Below are 19,258 nucleotides of genomic sequence, written 5' to 3'. Positions count from 1 at the left end.
CGGAACCCTCCAGTGGATTTTAATATTTATGGTCTTTAAATATTCATACAAATATGGTCTATGTTTTATAAATTGTTGTTGTGTCTTTTTATGGTGTATGATTTTCTTATTCAGTTGTTTGGTGCTTGTAAATGTTTTACACTACGCTCCTTTGCCAAGCCTTATTGCTCGCAGCCTCAGCTACACAGGGTTGAGCTATGATTAAGTAAATATTACTGATTGCACTCAGGATGGTATCTGTTATTGTACTCTTCGATAAGACCCCCAGAGCCATATCATATGGTAAATCCTGATCCTCACAAAGGCAAAATATTTGGGGAAGACCACCCTAAGGCTGTGAGGTCTAACAAAACAGCTGTTGTTTTCTAATCACTTAGAAAAGTAACATGCATAACAGTACCTTTTCCTGTGCAATACTTCTCAAAGTGCTCTTCCAGCATTACAGTAGGTTCTTCAATAGACTCTCGCATCATATTTCCAAAGTGATAGTAAGAAACCATATTGTCTTTGGGGTTTCTGGTTACATAAATAATCTGTGAGAAAAACCCAAATGGAACACAAATGTCAATGAAGAATTAAAGTAAAGTGTTAGGCAGTAGGACAAACAGTGGTATGAGTTGCCATGCAAAAATACAAGATCCTTTTGATATTATGAAGCTTTCAGAAATTATCTCTAGCATTGAATAAAGGGCCACCAAATGCATATATTTTACATTGATATAAAATATTATTAACACCCTATTCAAAGAATAAAGGGGCTCATTATGATGGCGGAAGGACCGCCACCGCCGGGTGGGTGGTCCTTCCGCCATCACCAAGCTCATTACCCTCCACCAATCAGTGCGACCGCCGGGGGCAATCGCACTGATTGCCTAGTAGACTGTGCAAGGCCCATTGAAATGGCCGCGGTGCCTAGCAAGCACTGCCCACCAGATCAGGATGTGGGTTCAAGAAGGCCTTTCCATGGCGGCGATGCCGCCATGAAAAGGTAGGCGCGGATTGGGTTTGGAGGCCTGTTGGGGGCCCACCCTTGTTGGAGGTGGAGTGTCACTGCACTGGGGGGTACCCATGGTACCCCCCTGCATTTCCATGAACCAAGTGGTAGGCCCCGTGCGGCGCCTGCCACACAGTGCAGGGAAATACAGTGCAATCACTTTTAACATTGTGGACGGTGCTTCAGCCAGCAGCACCGCCCGCAATGTTAAAAGCCCAGGATGCGCCCGTCAGTATGGCGGGCGCATCCTAATCGCAGTGGTGGGACCGCCACATGTCTGGTGAGCGGTCTGAAACACAGCTATGGTGGCGAGCAGACCAAGTCTGCCCGCCATCTTAATCAGCCCCTAAGATATTCTCTCCTACCCCTGAAACCCGAAGGCAATGCAAGTAATGCGATGCAAGTAAGCCTTAACCAATCAAATCAGGCTTCACTAAACATAGGCACTGTGACTGCAGAACACAGGGTAGTGTACTCTCCCAAAAGTATTTCAGAACACTACAGTCCGCTAAATGAATGGCAGTTTTGGAATGGTTAACAAAAATATTAGTATGGGAAAGTCTTGTGGCCAACTGATACAGCTGCCTGAGGCGATCGCTTTTGCTGCCCTACAGTTATCTTCTGGAATGATGAATGAGAGTTGTAGAGGTGTCTAAATGCTATTGGTTTAGCAAAGCAGTGAATATTACAATCAAGCTGCACCATTGGAGAACAACACCATTTCTATTGTCTGGCACTTGCTAGAGCTACTTCCAGTTGTTCTAGCGTCTGAGCCAGTCTTTCATGGTCCCATTCTCTGATCTGCCTGATGCCGTCATCTGTGGCGAATTAGGTGCCCAAGGCTGAGTTTCCAGGAAGCATTCCCAATATGGCATCTAATATGGAGTTGAAGCCAGGTATCAGCAGCCCAAAGCAGCATCTCATTTTGGACAATCAGTAAAAAAAAAGGCTGCATCATTGGTGCTCCTCCTAATGCATAGAAGTCATATTGCAACCTGACAGATTCTACCCAACAAGTACTGATAGAAAAAGTGCTATAAATATGGATGACACCAGAATCCATAAGGGCTTGTTGCTGTTCCAAGATGCATGCAAAACTGCAGTAATGTTTCAGGATAGTGCTGGAGTAAGCAGTAGCTTGATGGTTGTGGTGGTTTCTGGTATTTATCTCTTTCTATGCACTTCGTTGCATAGCTTTACTCACAAAAAAGTGTCACTCTAACTGTCACACATTTGGCAGTTGAATGTCACTCATAAGTGCACTTGAACAATGAAATGTCAGACACAAGCAATCTGAAAACTTGTCAGCTATGGCATTATGGAAGCAAAGGCTCAATTGCAGGCAGTATGACCTCTCACATCATGTTTGGTGTAGTCAGGTCCCACAGTGCCCTTCTATTTGTGGTACTTTGCAGCAGTTTTAAGATCTTTCTAAGAGTTTCTCGTTGCTCAAATGGGTGTCATTTCTGAAATGTACATGTTTCCCTCGTCTTCAATGCTTGATATTGCTCGTGAGAAAGTGTCGCTCATACTCACTAAATGTCACTCATAACTACACTGAAATTAAGAAAATGTCACACATAAGTAATTTGAAACCTTGGCAGCTATGTTTCGCATCTATATATTGCCAACAGAGCCAGAATGGGCTTGTTATCAACACTCAAGCCAAAATTAAACAGAATGCCCACTCACTGTGAAAACCTTAGGCACACCAGTGCAAGGCAAGGAGGCTAGTAGCTGGTTGAATCAAATGTTACTCCCAGGTATGAGAAATTAGTTCCATTCCAATATTCCTTCCTTGATCTGGATGCATCTAGATTTTGTTTTCTTTGGACTGCAGGCCATATAAAAGGTTTTCAATAGATTCGTTTCTAGATCAAGGTTGTCCATAAAGAGGACAAACTTATCAATTATATGCTTTAACTCATATAGGGGCCAATTCAGAGAATATAAAATTAATCCTAAACTTACTACTTTTGGTATTCACAGAAGGCATTTAGTAGTTGTAAAGTTAAGACTCTTAACTTTACTACTACTAAACTGAGACAAAATCCTAACTTTACAACTGTGATAAAAGAACCACTCCATCTTAATACAATAATGCAGGTATGGGGTTGGATTGTTCCTGTTCCATGTCCTGGCCATGCATTTTCAAAAATTGATTAAGGTTGTTGACAGTAGAAACATTATAGGTGCAAGAACATACCTCTGACGTACACTCCAGTCTAGTGAAAAGTACTTACAACTTAATTGTATCTTACAGAGGCTGAGACTCTTGTGTGTAAGACCTGAGGGAAATTAACCCGGGCCTGGCCCAGACCCATGCTGGTTACCAGACCCCACAGCTTTGTTGTATTTACTCAGTCAAAAGTGCTGCTGAGTTCCATGAAAGCTAAATACATGGGGCTCCCCTTCGATATAGTATATTTACTTATGAGAAAATGTAAGTTGAGACACTGCGCCATCGGCCTGAGCCCATCATTTAATCCATATTTGACACCAGAGACAATCTCCGATTTGAGTTACCAGGCAGCAATTCCGTTTAGAGCTGTACATCCAACGATCTTGACCATGGAGTCTAGTAGAGAGATGCCTAAAACTTGCAGTAACTACCACATATGCTTTGAAAAAGTTCCATCATCTGTGCGGGATCACTGATACAACATCGAATTGCAGAATTATCCAGTCAACTATATCGGAAGCAAAAATATCGACACACAATACACAAAATAGAAATAACACTAATATTGATAAAAAAATATTGGTTAAATAAATCTCAATGACAAAAATAGAGAACACAAAAATATCAATAAAATAAATAAAATTAAACACATATATCATAAATAACATTTAAACATATAAAATACTCTTTACAATAATACAATAAAATAATACAATAACATAAAATATACCAAATATTTAAAATAAACAATACAATGAATTATGAATTAACCACATTAATTTAAACAACTACATTAAGGGGCCGATTCAGATCTTGGTTGGTAAGGGCACTGAAATCGGTTCGGCCTTAGCGGATCGAATTCGGAGGCTGAATTTCTGTCCGGTTCGTACACAGGCCCGGACGAAGTACGGTGCGAACAAGCGCGAAATCTCCGTCCGAATCGTTTCCGGGTCCGCACCGCTCCGTACGTCTCAGCCGTGAGCTAACTGTGGCTCGTAATGGAGGCGCGTTCCAACCGAGCCAGTACGATGCACGATTCAGACAGCCAGATTGAGTCGGAGCTTCCAGCTCGCAATAGCTCCCGGAGTTGGGATTTGGGGGTCCGCATCCGACCTCCTGTTACCCCGCAGCCTTACTACTCGGACACAGGGGGAGACCCATGGGTCTCCCGAACAAGGCGTACCCACTGTAGGGGGCGCACTAGTCTGCAACGTACCCATTCAGTCAATGGGAGCCCATGTATGTGTCGTATGATCGGCTCCCATTGACTTCTATGGGAGTTCGACTGAAACGAGTTGGACAGCTGTAACGTGGTGGGTGCGCCTGCCATACATGACTGGTGGGACCCTCGCAATGCTGACCATCCACCGACTCCTTCTTTTCAGCCAGGTCAGCGGAACGAAGGACGGTGCTATCCGGAAGAAGAAGATAACATCAGCGGCTCCTTTAACTGGGCGTATGCTGAGAGTAAGGAGGACCTGCCCCAGAGTGACGTAAGGGCGACGGGATTGGAGAAAAGCCGGGAAGTCCTGTATGTCGGGTGTGCAAGCACTCCGGAGGAGGAGGAGAGAAAGGCGGAAGTGAGCGGAACGGAGTACGGAGGCGGCGAGGAGAAGAGCGAGGAGAAGAGCGTGAAGAAGCCCAGCCCAGACGACCAACCCGGAAGGAACGGAGAGAAGCCAGGAGGCCAACGACCCTGCGGACCGCCGTGCCACGCTCCCGAGGGAGGAGTGTGGCTGTCACAGGTACGGCGGCGTTGGGCGGCTTGGTTGGGGAGGCGAAGTGAGAACGTGTAGATCGTGTACAGCCCCAGTTCGTACCTACCCTGTGTTGTGTTCCTTCCCCTTCCGCGCATCCCTACCCACCCCTACTTCTACCTAATTTTCCCCTCCCCTTCACGAGCACCGAGAGCACTGTAGAGTGAAGCGGCACTGTACACTGGGTTTCCCTCACATCCCCCGGACCCCCCTGGTGCGACCTCATTGAGGACTGAACCCTAACGGCTCCCTTTTCTGTTGGTTCCCTTACATGCACCGGAGCCTGAAGCCACGGAGAGCCATCCATCTTCCGAAGCCACGGCAGAACCACCTTAACCCCTTCCACGACCAAGGAAAGGAGAAAACAGACCTCCGCCACGGACCCCAGTGCGTTTGCCCGTGAAAGACTGACTCTGAGGAACAGAAAGACTTTAATGTCTAAACCTACCAGGGTGATAAAAATAAAGCCATCGTTAACCCCTCAACTTGGTGTCACGGTCGTCCCTAATCCCACGCCTACAACAGCATACGGCCGCATCGTACTTGCTCGGTTGGACTGCAGGAGTCCGGATCGGTCGGAAAACACCCCGGATCCGGCTCGGTTGGAGTGCTTTCCAACCGAGATCGGAATCGGCCCCTTAATATACGAAAACAAATTAATAAACACAAAATATTACATGAAAAATATATAAAAAATAAGCAAATATAAATATATATATTATATAACAAATATGACACATTTATTTACTTATAAAATTAAATAACAACAATAAACAAAATAAAAACTAACAATAAATACATAATAAACAATAAATAAATTACAAGGTAACAGCTAAAGAATTCAACAAAGCTTTGCCAACCAATACATTTAAAACACACAAACACAAACCAATAGAAAACTCTAACTAATTAAACAAACACTATAAAAACAATCAAATATTTAACATAAAATGTACCATATAACGGATGACCACGGAGGAAGAGCGTGCCTTTGAGAGAGAGAAGACAAAACGAAAAACAACTACACCAAAAATATTTCCAAACATACTGCAATAAAGGTAAGTACAAACCTTTGTAACTAAATAAATTAAAATAACTTGTAAATTATTATAACATAATTTCCTTTATATATAACAGATTCAACATCACTAAAATTGCATCTAGAAAATTCCACACAAAGATTTACGTTCACAACAACAATAAATTATAACACAAATTAAGTATATGTCTTCACCAACAACTAACAAATTATTTAAAATGACTAAACCGAATAAATAGCAAAACATAGTTACCAAATGTTTTTTTTTTCACAGCTACTACAAAAATCAACAAAACCACAACCTCTACCGAGGACACTCCATCAACTAAAAAGAATATTATATTTATTTAATTACAAATAAATAAAAATAAACACTTAATAATATAATAATAAAATTAACCAAAATCGGAGGAGCTACGCTAGCAACCAAGATGGCCGCATAAGCTCCCGGCTCCGCCGACCTCCGCCGGATGCTCATAAATCCTGACTACCATCCTGATTTCCCACCGGACTCCCGTGCAGCTGAAGTGCGCCCGACTCTAAAGGTGCACTCCCGGAATTTCTAGCTGCTCAAATGATGAAGATACGCCGTGCGCCATTCTCGGCCTAACCCGGAGTTGAAGCCGGGGCCTCGAGTTCTAACCCAGCCGGGTTGGAGTTGAACAACATCGGCCGCGGGACGCGGGTGGTTCCGGTCTCCCGAAGTGGCGTCTTTCTTTCCCATTTTGGATGGGGATCCGGTGGCAGCTTTATCCCGTAACTGCGGCGGCTTGACGTATCGACTGCTTTGGTCGGGGATCCGCTGCCCGGAGGCCCCGCTGAGCTCCCGGTGTCGATGGGCTTGGTTCCTCGCTGGCGGCGACGGTGCTGAGATCGTGCTTTTGAAGTGCCCACAGCTGTCATCTGCATTGCCTTTGCCTGGTGCCCCGGAGAAGTCGATCTCCAGGGTTCAGATACCTGCCCGGTCGCTCACTGAGGGGCGATGGAGCAGGCTGAAAGTACACCGTCGCTGCGCACTATAATGGCCGCCATGGGGGAGCTCCACATACGAGTCACCGCCACCATCCAGAGGATGGTTGGAACGGTTGATAACATCTGCCGGAGACCGGACTCCGACCCTTTGTTGGTTGTGAACCAAGACGCCTTACCTGCGGAGCAAGCTCCGATTGCTACCGAGGACCCTGTGCGGAAGTCGGACTTTGAAATCTTTTGCGACCCCCAGATGGCAGCGAGCGAGCCCGACACTATCAGATTTGTGTTTTGCCCTATGTCGATATCGCCCGAGATGGATGTGACTATTCCTGTACTTCAGTGTGAGTTCTCCAATGGATGTCGGATTAATACCTCGCCCCTTTTCTCTCAGAGTGGTCAAAAACGCTTTGCTGACTTATTGCTGGTGGGCAGTGAACTTTGTTTGACTTTTGGACTTTGTAAACGTCTATCCTGGTATCCCTCCTTTCGTGTTGACTTTGAAACTTTTCTATATCTGGATATCCTTTCTGTGATGGCAGTTCGAATGGACGGGGCTCGCATGAAGGATCATAGCGGCCAGGGTTGATTTTTACCGTATGGGTTTGGAAAAAGACTTCATTTGACACAGGATTGTACCTCATGATTGCACGGGAGGGGGGTGGGTTTTTTACACGCTTCCCCACTGTTGGATTTGACTTGTTGCGTTTTCGTATCCTGGAGACTTATGGGGTGGGTTGCGGCTGGCGGGGGGCAAGGGGGGCCGGGGGGGCTTATTCGATATTCCCTCCTCCACATTCTTCTTTCCTTCTTTTAGGTACAAGTTCTGGGGCGACAGGAACGCTGCTAGTGGGGATGGGCCGTAGCCATTGCAGAGGTGTAGGGTGGGGGAACGGGGAGGGGTTTATTATTTTATATTAGTTTAGTTCTATGGCCTTTTTTTTCTTCTTCCTTTCTTCTTTTACAAGAGACGGGTCGATTATCCTGTGTCGCTTTTCCTATTTGTCAGGTGTCTAATTTGGTTTTTAATATCCTGTATCATGGGTGGGCTGTCTTTGTGGAATACTGTTTTGTCGGATTGCTGTTATTTTTCCCCTTGAAGTACAAATCGTTGCCACAATCGCATCCGTCAGTAAAGTTGTTTTCTACGCATTGTGTCCTTGCTCACCTATTGATGTATCGTTCTAGGAGTATGGCCCCCGATTTATGTATATTCTCTTGTTTTTCTTCAATAAAAACTTCATAAAAAAAAAAAATTTACTAAAATCACAACATAGGGGCTGATTACGATGGCGGTCATAGGCATCTTTGCAGTGCTGGCAGTGGCCAAAAACGTCATTTTAGTTACTCCTTTGCCGGTCCTAGCGACCGCCATATTACAATGTGCAAAGATAGCCCTTTTTCTGTCCGTCGCAGTGTTTCTGGTTTTCCCAGAAGTTTCATTCGGCAACGGTGCTGGAGGGAGTTAATAGAGAAATCCAGCCGTGCAGAATGAAGTTCCGTCCGCCGGACAGCTCACAATGCGTCAACCAGCCCAACTGAACGCGGCGGACAAACCAGATCTTCTGAGATGGCGGAAGCACAATTGCGGAGATAGAAACTCGAGTCTGAGACATCTCCTCACGTTCCTGGCCGTCATGGATCCTGCTCTACCAGCCCTTCCGCTGCTGTACCTTATCCACTACCGGCAGATAAGTCGCAGTCGCGGTCATCACCGCAGGTAATTCAAAAACATATCCCTGTATACAACCCCTGTACAACAACAACACGCAACTGTCACGCTGAAATACGTGTCCTGTCTATATCAGACACCCTGGTGGAGACAGGAACATTTTCCATAGTCTGAGTACACATGTCTTGCACGTAGGTAAATTGTCACCTCAGCATCGGGGGCACCCATCTCCATAGAAATTATTGCATCTAGCCCGGTTGTGGTGTTCATGTCGCCGCAGCTTTGAAGCAGAGGTAAACATTGACGACAATGTTGTAGGGGTCCAGCACATTTCCCAGGCAGCCAATATCATCCTTACAAGCTCCACACCACATATTGATAAGAGAGGCACCACTCTGCACAACATATCTGCAGCAAGAAGTCATGTGCAGAGACACTGTCTATAATGACATCTCATAAGGATCATCAGCAATTGTTTAGCATTGTGAGGGATGAGGCTAGAGTCCCTTCAAAAGGACAATAGTCATCATTGCATCCAAATAAGGCTTAGTCCACATACAATGTAGGACAGAGGAGCGCAGAGCAACCAGGGTGTGTATGTGAATTTCACAGTAGTCTAACAAGGTGTTGGATGAGTCAGTGAGCCGAGGTAGATGACATATGAATTGAAACACCACTGCCACATAATCACAGATCAGCACACACCCCAAGCACACATTGGTAGGGTCATCACATACAATGGTAGACCATACCACATAATGACAGCCCGTACCATGCAACACAGTACAAACATTTTGACTCAAAGTAAGCACCTGTGTGCATTTGACTCATTTGTGTACTGCTGCACTAAATGCTACCATGTGAGGATGTCCTGTACATCAACAACACAGACTACACTGCCACTTCACAGAACACCTCCACACCATTACTCCACCTGAAGAAAGGTACCACCAAATATAAAGTATTGAATGAATGCCAAGGTGTCAGGAAGAGTCCATCTTGACAGCAGTAAACTCTGACTTGAGACTCATGATAACCCTCGTCTTCTTCACACTTGTCTTTCACCCGTGTGAATAAAAGTGAGTAATTGAAGAAATGAAGAGTCACTGTGCAGATTAACAACCTTGGAAATGTTCAGTCTGCATGTTATGTCCTTGATACAGCTCACACACTTTAACTCTGCCTCATACACAAACCATAAATCAGCAGCACCGTATGACAACAAGTAAACTATTCTGAAGTGGAGTGCACAGTGCAGGAAAAGCATGGAGTAATGACTAGTACCATATGTATATGGCATTCAAGAGGCACCACATATGATGCTACATTTAGGACATCAAATAATACATGGGTGCCACAGAGATTAAAATTGAATGAAAGTAATTGCTGTGCAGTATCCCTGTGATTCAGCAATGCAAGTAATGCACTGGACCAGAATGAGATGAACTGTTATAAGCCATACAGTGGCCGCGACACTACGAATCCCCTATTATAGCACTTATGCCCCAATATGGATCTCACCTGGGACACCAGCCTGCCTACAAGATGCTCTTGCAGCTCCAATTCAAACAAAGGGAATCGGGGAGGAATTGCTGGAGGGATCGGATATTAATATCATGGCAAAATCTGGAGGATATAACTGAGGGGGCTGTCTCCAAATAAAATTTTTATCAACTATCAAGTTGGTGCCAAGTCATTAACAAAAGGAAGGACCGGCAATGAAATCTTTGAATGTAAAGTTGTTACTACCTCTTTGGGGCGGAAAGAAATCGCCGAATGGTATTGGATGCTAGTTGAACCCCACGAGGACTCTCAGCCATGGTTTAAATCAATTTGGAGGAAGGAGCTGCTGTGCTACGATCTTGATATTTTATGGCAAGTATTTCTGTCTTTTTTATGGCAAAATGTTAAGTCTGCACCTCTAAAGAAAAAACATTTATTTACTATTCATAACGTGTATTGGACCCCACGAAGGCTATCCAAATTTGGTTCCAAAACAGCAAAGTGCCTAAAGAGCGGCGACGTTGAAGCAGACGAAGTATATATGTTTTGTCAGTGCCCTTCCATTCAAACCTTCTGGGGAAAAGTAGGTGAGATGATTTCCAGCATTATGGGGTATGAAGTTAAGGTGAGTCTTCCACAGGCAACTTTTGGTTTAACCCCAGTTGAGGATGTAGCAATTAATGTATCTAAACACCACAACATTCTTATATTTTTGTTAATTCTATTGGCGCGTAAGGAGTTGTCTATTAAGTGGATTTTGCCTGTTCCCCTGGATGAGTGCGAATGGCTTAACTAGATATATAGGATCGCAAAATTGGATAGGGCAACACGCAACATAAAAAAAACAAAATTTTGGAATGCATGGGATGATTTGTGCAGAAGCAGGCAAATATAAAAATATTTAATTACTGCCTAAAGTATTGTTTTTTAAAATTTTGTCTTTTAAGGTAGCAATTTCTTTTCTTTATATCTTTCCTTTTTTTTGTTTTCTTTTTGCTATTCCTTTTTTTATTTTCAGTTAAGGATTAAGTCCTATGATTATGTGATAGCTATACAGGCCAGGAAATCCAAAATGGCTTGGATTGAAAGCCCTGGTGGATGGTTGGACATGCGGCCTGTCTCTAAAAAAGCCTGCTCAGAAGTAAAACTTGTTTCTGATGAGGAAGAAACGAAGGGACGGGTGGACCTCACAGACACACCCCTATCTGACCCCCAAGGGGAGTAGTATGTGGATGGTTCCTGTTTCAAGTTACCAGATGGCACAACGACAGCTGCTTATACAATCACCACTCTTTGCACCCTAGTTGAGGCTTCTCGAGTTCCCTATCATTCCGCGCAAGCAGTTGAGTTGATAGCACTATTGCGAGCCTGCGAGTTAAGTGAGGGATTGAGGGTGAACATTTACACTGATAGCCAGTACGACTTTGGCGTAGCTCATAGTTTCGGAAAATTGTTGGCAGAAAGGGGGTTTCTCACCTCACATGGCCAACGAAAACAACATGGCCCTTTGATCTTAAGGTTGTTAACTGCTTTGACACTGCCCGAAAGGTAGCAATTGTGAAATGTAGTGCACACAAGGCAATAGTGGATACTGTGGGAGAAGGGAATGCTTTTGCTGATCAAATAGCGAAGGAAACGGCTAGATCTACAGTGCCTCCCATGTATGTAAGCTCGGCTAGATGGATTGAGGAGTCTGATATGTTTGACAACACCATGGAAAGCGTCCGAGAAATACAGAAAGAAGCTACCCCTGCTGAACTGTTTCATTGGGAAAAGGAGGTGGGGAGGTTGGATGACAATGGTTGTTGGATTAACTTAAGTGAGAAACAAAGGTGGATGCTTCCCAATGCATTTGTTAATGCTGTAGTAATTATGGCTCATGGAACAGCGCATGTTGGAGCAAAGGGCATTTGTGCTTTGTTTGGAATAACCCTAATATTGCCAAAACTGCAACTCATTTAGTTCAGCATTGCATGGTTTGCTAACGACATAATCCAGGAGGGCGGGAATCTGTTCTTGGTGGAAATTTTGCACCTCCGTCCTTACCTTTTGAAGTACTTCAGATGGATTATATTCAGTTCGAAAGAGTGAATAATTTGAAATACGTTTTGGTGGTGGTTTGCGCTTTCAATTCAATTCAAAAACCACTTTATTCGATTTAGTTAAAAATCATAAAAGCATGCTACAATCAAGAAAGGACATTACAGATTCATAAAAATTTCATACAGTACAATTTCATTATATTTACAAATTTTAAAACAAACATTAAAATAATTACAGGATAAAATTACCATGTGTAAAAAACAATTTGTCCTCCAACACAGACCCCAATGTTACATTTTCATTCTCCTCCTCCTGATCCTAACAGCAGCAACAAGATAATTAGCCACACTAAACATAACCAAGGGTGATTCTAACATTTGTAAATACAAAAGAGCTGGTTTTGCCTGTAAAAATGCTTTCCATTTCAATATAGGAACCAAATACTTCTGTCTAGGGGTATTATAAAATGGACAGAACAACATTAGGTGCATATTGTCCTGTAAGGAAAAAGTATCACATTTACAGACAGGTGCATCCTCAGGCTTGTACCAACCAGGGCTGTCACAGAGTACCATATAAATCTGGTCAAATCGAAATTTGACCAGAAGCCACCTGTGAAAAGGAATATTTAAAGTAGCAAGGTACGGTTGAATTGCTAAACAAGTAATCGTCAAGAAATGGGCAATGACCATAGGTTTAATTAATTGATTTTCCTCCCGATCCAAGCCCTTCAGTTTGGAAAAGTTAAGCTTGACCCATTCTAGGTCTGCTTTTTTTAAACCCAAAGGGGAGGAAAAGATCTCGGGACGTCCAAGATCTATTGAACACTTTTGAATATATGACAGCCAGTCAATATCTTTAAATTTATCAAGTTTTAAACAATCCATCAATATTTTGTGATTTAGATCTACGTTGTTATTCGTCCAAACCCTAATCCATAAAAGAATGGGTGCCATGGAAAGGATATCAGTGATGTACCCTAATCCAAGCTCCTGATGAACTGAGAAAGTGGCTGTCGACTGGGGGAGCCCTAACATAGACCGAAGGAACTTGTTTTCCTCCCTTTGGATAGTTTCATTTTTCGCGTAACCCCACAGACCTGCTCCGTACCTTGCTACTGCTAGTGTTTTTGCCTTGTACAAGGCTAATAATGCACCGGTTGGTTTCCCGCCAAGTCTTCTAGAAAAGCTTAAAATTGCATTTGCAGAGCTCCTCACCGCTTTAGTTTTAGCTGTTTTTTGTGGAAGCCAGCTCCCCTTGGTATCAAAAATTATTCCAAGGTATGTAAAAACTTTAACACTAGTGATCGCTTTGCCATTGCAGAAAAAGGATTTAGTGTTATTTTTTACAGCCCCAAATGCCATGACATGCGATTTAGAATTATTCACCACTAGGTCAAGCGAGGACATAAAATCACTAAAGGAATTTAATAGTCTTTGAAGACCTAAATGTGTCCGGGCTATTAATGCAGCGTCATCCGCGTACAGGAGAACAGGAATACGGGTATCTCCTGCATGTGGTATGTCCACAGAAGCAGTTAAAAGATGCTGCTCCAGAGAGTTTACGTATAAAGTGAACAGCATGGGGCGAGGATGCAGCCTTGGCGCACACCCCTGCTAGATTTAAACCAGGCTGTTCGATTCCCTTCTTGGTTCATTCTAATAGATGCCTTTAAATCTTTATGAAGTTCAGCCAGAAAGTATACAAGAGGTGAGTCAAGGCCCAATTTTAGCAGCATGGAACACAGCCTAGCTCTGTTAACTAGGTCAAATGCTGTTGACAAATCCATGAAGGCCACAAAAATTGACCCCTTTGCTGCCTTTGTGTATTTTGAAATTATCAAATGTAAATTTAGACATTGGTCCTCTGTGCCTCTTCCTGATCGGAAACCATACTGGGCATTGGACAAGATGTCATTCTCCAATGACCATTTATTTATTCTAGTGAGCAACACTTTGCCCAGGATCTTCATAGAAGAATCCAACAAGGATATCGGGCGGTAACATTTGGGGTCACTTCTTTGCCCTTTTTTAAAAATAGGGACTATGATTGAGCATAACCATGTTTTGGGAAAACCCCCAACATGTGCACAATTAAAAACATTCGCTAAAATCATTGCCCACATCTCTGGATTTAATTTGTAAAGATCCAAAGGAACCCCATCCGGACCAGGGGCTTTATTCCCAGCAGAACCTTTTATTGCTACCTCAACTTCAGTTTTACTAAATTCTAGTTTGGGTAGCAAATTGGAGTGGCGAGGCATATGAAATGTCTCAATGACTTTGTTACTCCCATAAATTGCGGAAAAATGTTTGAGCCAGTCTGCTTCAGGGATATTTACTTCAAGATCAGTGTTTCGTGATTGGGCAAAAAGACGGTTATTTATTATTGACCAGAATTTAGAGCTTTGTTTAAGGGTAGTAGAATCCATTAAAGAGTCCCAGGCTTCTTCTTTTAAAATCTTTTTCCTTTCCTTCACCACCTCAGCGTAATTCTTCCTCAGTTTGGCTACCAGTGACTTATCTCTAGGAGTATGTTTAAGCGCTCTCAACAGTGCAGAGTGAGCTTTGGAACATGCATGATCAAACCAGCCATGAGCTGGGGCCGGTCCCTTCCTTGGGGTAACTGTGAGCTCCTCTTCCACTCTAGAGCAGATAGCCTCAAAGGCGGCGACTACCTCTTTCCCCCCCATTTCTGGGTCCCTGCAAGTGTCAAGTTCCCCTGCTAGTTCTTGTTCGATCAGGGCTAAAAAGTCCTCAGGGCACACTCTACACCATTTTAGTCGCCTCCCTTGATCTTTACTCTTAACGTCCTTCACAGTAGTAGCCAACAAGGCACCTTTAGATAGACCGAAAGACCCATCCATAACTAGTGACACCGGATTATGATAACTGAACCCGCTTACTATGGCGTTATAAAAGACTACATAGTGGAGGAGACCTGGTGACATAAAAATATAATCAATAATCGACTCACTTCCCCTTGCGTTATATGTGACAACACGATCATTAGAATAAAAAAAACTTGGTTCATACAGATCATTAGATGATAGCAAATCTTCCATAGCTGAACCTTTTGAGCTATGCTCAAAATGAGGCAAAGTCGTGTGATCAGGACCATCAACAATCTCAATCTGGCAATGTAACCCGCATAAATGAACATTAAAATCTCCCATTAGCATGAGTTGCACAAAAGTGGTTTGCTTTGACACATAATCAGTTAAAAAAGAAGATAAACCTTCTAAGACAAAATTTGGGGGACCCCCCTGCATTGAGTTGTAGCAGTTTATCAGAACTAACTTATTTTTATCTGGGAGAAGGATTTCCAGCAGCTGAAAATAGTGTGAGGAGCTGGAGATCTCCTTAATGCTACCAGCTATATTAACGGACACTAAAAACATCAAGCCTCCTCTGTCCCTTCCCACCGGGGAACTCTGGGCTTTAACAAAGAATGATGTATAGCCATCCAACCAAAAAACATTGTCCCTTGACCAAGTTTCCTGTAAGGCCACTACATCATACTCTTTTAACTTTTTTAACCAAATCGGGTCTTCCTGCTTTGAGCGTAAGCCCGCGATATTCCAGGACAGTAACCTGACATATCCCCGACCCTGGTCTGTTGGTGCATCACAAGCATTGGATAAAGTACTACAAGGTGAGATAGTAATAGCATTATCATGACCATAAACTTTCTTACTTGTTTGATCATGCTCTAGTCAGTCAGTATCTGCCTGGGTGGCAAGAACCGTAAATCTATTTGCCAGGATCAAATCATCTCTGGGTATGTTCCTTGAAATATTAGCTGTAACACCCCCCCTGGATTGCTTTGTGACCCACTGGTTCGCTTGCAAAGGCATAATTGCTTTATCTACTTCCCATGGGTTGTTGTTATGCCGCGGCCTAGTTTTTCCGCCGCTGACTAACATATGTGCTGGAGGATAGAAAAAACCCAGGGGCATAGCACGGAAACCCTTGCAAACTGGGTCCAGGGGAGAGGCATCCCAAAAAAGGCGGCTGGTTATATTACGAGATTTAAAATTGACCATTACACAGTCACCTGCCACACATTTCTTTGTTTTGCCCACCCAATTTACCCTCCTGCCTGTCAGTATATTATCTGCAATATTACTTTTGCCCGAACAATTCGCATTACACCATTTCAGCAAATGGGTAGAAGCCTACCCCACCAAAGAAAACACCGCTCTAGCAACAGCCAAAGCCCTGATTAAGGAGTTTTTCCCTAGATACGGATTACCTAGAGTGATGTGGTCAGATGATGGGGGGCACTTTAATGCAGAGCCTTTCAAGCATATTTGTAATGGATTACACATAAGACAGAAATGTCATGCTGCTCGGCATCCTCAGTCTGCAGGGTTGGTCGAAAAATATAATAGAAGTTTGAAATTGAAAATGGCCAAAATTCAGGAAAGCACCGGGTTAAAGTGGCCTGACTCCTTGCCTTTAGCGTTAATGTCCTTGCGTGTTACCCTCATTCCCGATCAGGACTGTCACCATATGAGGTTATTTTTGGATGGCCAGCTAATGATGGGGCGTTCCACGACCAAGAAATTTTCGAGAGATTGATTACCCAATGATGACAGATTACCTGTATTCTTTGACTAAAAACCTTTGTTCTATCCATCAACAGGTGTCAGATACGCTGCAGCCCCTGCCGAAGGTCCCGGACATCGTTTGGAACCCGGCCAATGGGTGATGATGAGAAATTATCAGCGGAAATCTAGTCTGGAGCCCAGGTGGACCGAACCAGTCCAAATTCTACTGGCTACTCGGACAGCGGTGAAGATGAATGGTCGGAAACATTGGATCCATGTTTCCCATCTGAAGAAAGTACCTTTCCTGCTTCCTTTTAAACAACCAAATTCGGAAGGAATTTTGACCCAGGAGAGTGAGAGGGCTCCTTGTGTTGTTCCTTTTTCTGACGCCCAGGAAATTGAAAAAAGGCAAGAGGAAGGAGCATCGGGCACAAGAGGGGTCTCATCATCTACAGTGAAAGTGGTCCCGGAATCGGTTGCCCCTATTGTTGCACAAGGAGTTCATGTTAAGTCAGGCATCATGAATGCCACTTCATCTGTTTTGTTTGCCGACCAGGAGTAACCTGGTCATGTTCGCTACAACCTGCGGCCCAGAAAACAACATGGTACCCCAGACGAACACGGCAGGAGATAGGGAGAGACTTGAGTACTAGGATATTGCTAGATTAGTTCGGGGGTACTGAGTGAGACACAGGACTGAACACGTTGAGAGCTGGAATATTGTATTGCTCTGCTCAGAAAGAAAGACTAAGAAGCTGAAGAGGGGCCCAGGTTGCAACTGTATATAAAATCATTGCAAGGTACTGTTTTCTTTTTGATGAACGATAGGATCCTGTCTGTGAGGCTCTAGACGGACACAGGAAAGAAGTACTCTCTGGCAGGTTGGACTGCGTCCATTAGTGTAGTTTGGACTTTTAGTTAAAATGCATTCCTTTAGTTGTTTTATTCCTGAAGAGGAACGCCCCCTTACTCCTCTATATATGCCTACTTATGTCCCCATGTTTTCTTCTTGGACAACACGTGTGAAAGTCGCTTTTGTGATTACCATTGCAGCGCTTTTTATCATAATAATGAGTGTATTTTTATATTTAGAATTTCATCATCCTATGCATACTGTGTTGGGAACTTCCGCTCCACCGACTGAGCATTACTTTCTTACTTTGGCCCCTCATAAACAAAGGCATCGCTAGACTTATGTTAAAAATATATTTGTAGAAATGTTGCATCAAACGCATAGTGCTACTAATACGACCAATTGTTGGGTTTGTGGCCTATTGCCCTCAGTGATGCATAGACATGATCTTTTTATTTCGTTGCCTTTATCTTATTTCGGAAGTTGTGAGGCCTGGTTTAAATTGCTGTCAATGATGTACTTGCATTATACGGTAGATTCCTCTCGATACTCTGAACGTGATTATGAAATGATCCTGGCCTACATAGAGGTGCACCAGGGTTTTGACCCACAGGGTAATAACGGGGAAGGATCGTTTGACCCGAATGCCTGCATGAATTTATAAACAGAATATGAAAATGGTACATGGTTAAAAAGCGAAATTCTTGACTTTGCAGAATTTGATTTTACTCAGTATTTTCAGCAATTTCAGGATCGGAATGTTACTGATGACAAAGCTATCCCGGTGCCTATATTAAATAGTACCTCTGCATTCTGTGTACAGGGAACTGGGCACATTTCAGTGGGAGACAGCCGTTGTAATTATTCTTATCGACTACGTACTTTTAGTAGCCGTCCGTTGTTAACACCTCCAAATGTTTATTTCGTGTGTGGCGAGAATGCCTACACATGGCTTCCCCGGGAATGAACAGGTCGTTGTTATTTGTCCTTTCTGTATCCACCTGTCTATCTAGCACCCTTCAATTATCCTAAAGATCATCGGTTAGATGGACAAAGTTTGCCTGTAATACGCGATAAACGGTAATTGGATACATCTGATATAGATCAGACCGATACTCCTGAACAGCACTTTATCGACATTGTCAAGGGAGTATTTCCTATTTTGGGCCCATCATCACTAGTAAAGAAGTAAGGCGCCTATCTAGGGTAGTTGAGAGAGTTATAAATACCACAGCCGGTATATTAACTAATCTGACTGTAGAGCTTCAGGCTACGAGACTTGTTTCTCTTCAAAATCGTATGGTGCTAGACGTTATCTTAGCAGATCGAGGAGGAGCTTGCCCCGTGATCCGCAGCTCCTGTTGCGTGTATATCCCTGACTCCGCCCCCTCTGTCCACTTGGCTATTCAAAAACTGCATCGTTTAGCTTCTGAAATACATGCAGACACTGGTACCTGGTCCCTTTCTTGATGGTTTTGGGGTTTATTGTCTACCTGGGGTTTGAAGATTCTGATGGTATTAGCTGGCATAGCAGGTGTCATCTTTGCCTGTTGTCTCTGCATACACTGTGGACCTGCTTGTAGTTCTTACTGTGCACCAAAATTAACTTCCTCTTTGACAGAGCCATCCCCAACTAAAGTCAAAGTCTAAATGGTCCAACAAGAAATACAAGAGATGATGCAGATTGACGAGGG

General features: G+C 43.5%; 2 protein-coding genes across 12 annotated transcripts in view; one reads left to right on the top strand and one right to left on the bottom strand.

Annotated features, from left to right (window-relative positions):
- The window catches only part of LOC144763179 (uncharacterized), a 500,850-nt gene that overhangs the window by 91,477 nt on the left and 390,115 nt on the right, over positions 1-19,258 (top strand). The gene's annotated exons all lie outside the window — the stretch shown is intronic.
- The window catches only part of LOC144763178 (amine sulfotransferase-like), a 314,863-nt gene that overhangs the window by 131,812 nt on the left and 163,793 nt on the right, over positions 1-19,258 (bottom strand). Inside the window, exon 4 of the mRNA XM_078648524.1 lies at positions 401-533. Coding sequence (XP_078504650.1) covers positions 401-533 — 133 coding nt within the window. The remainder of the gene's footprint in view (positions 1-400; positions 534-19,258) is intronic.

The sequence above is a fragment of the Lissotriton helveticus genome, chromosome 6, assembly GCF_964261635.1.
Source record: "Lissotriton helveticus chromosome 6, aLisHel1.1, whole genome shotgun sequence".
Lineage (NCBI taxonomy): Eukaryota > Metazoa > Chordata > Amphibia > Caudata > Salamandridae > Lissotriton > Lissotriton helveticus.
Note: the sequence above shows the minus strand (reverse complement) of the source record. Positions and strands in the feature narration are given on the sequence as shown.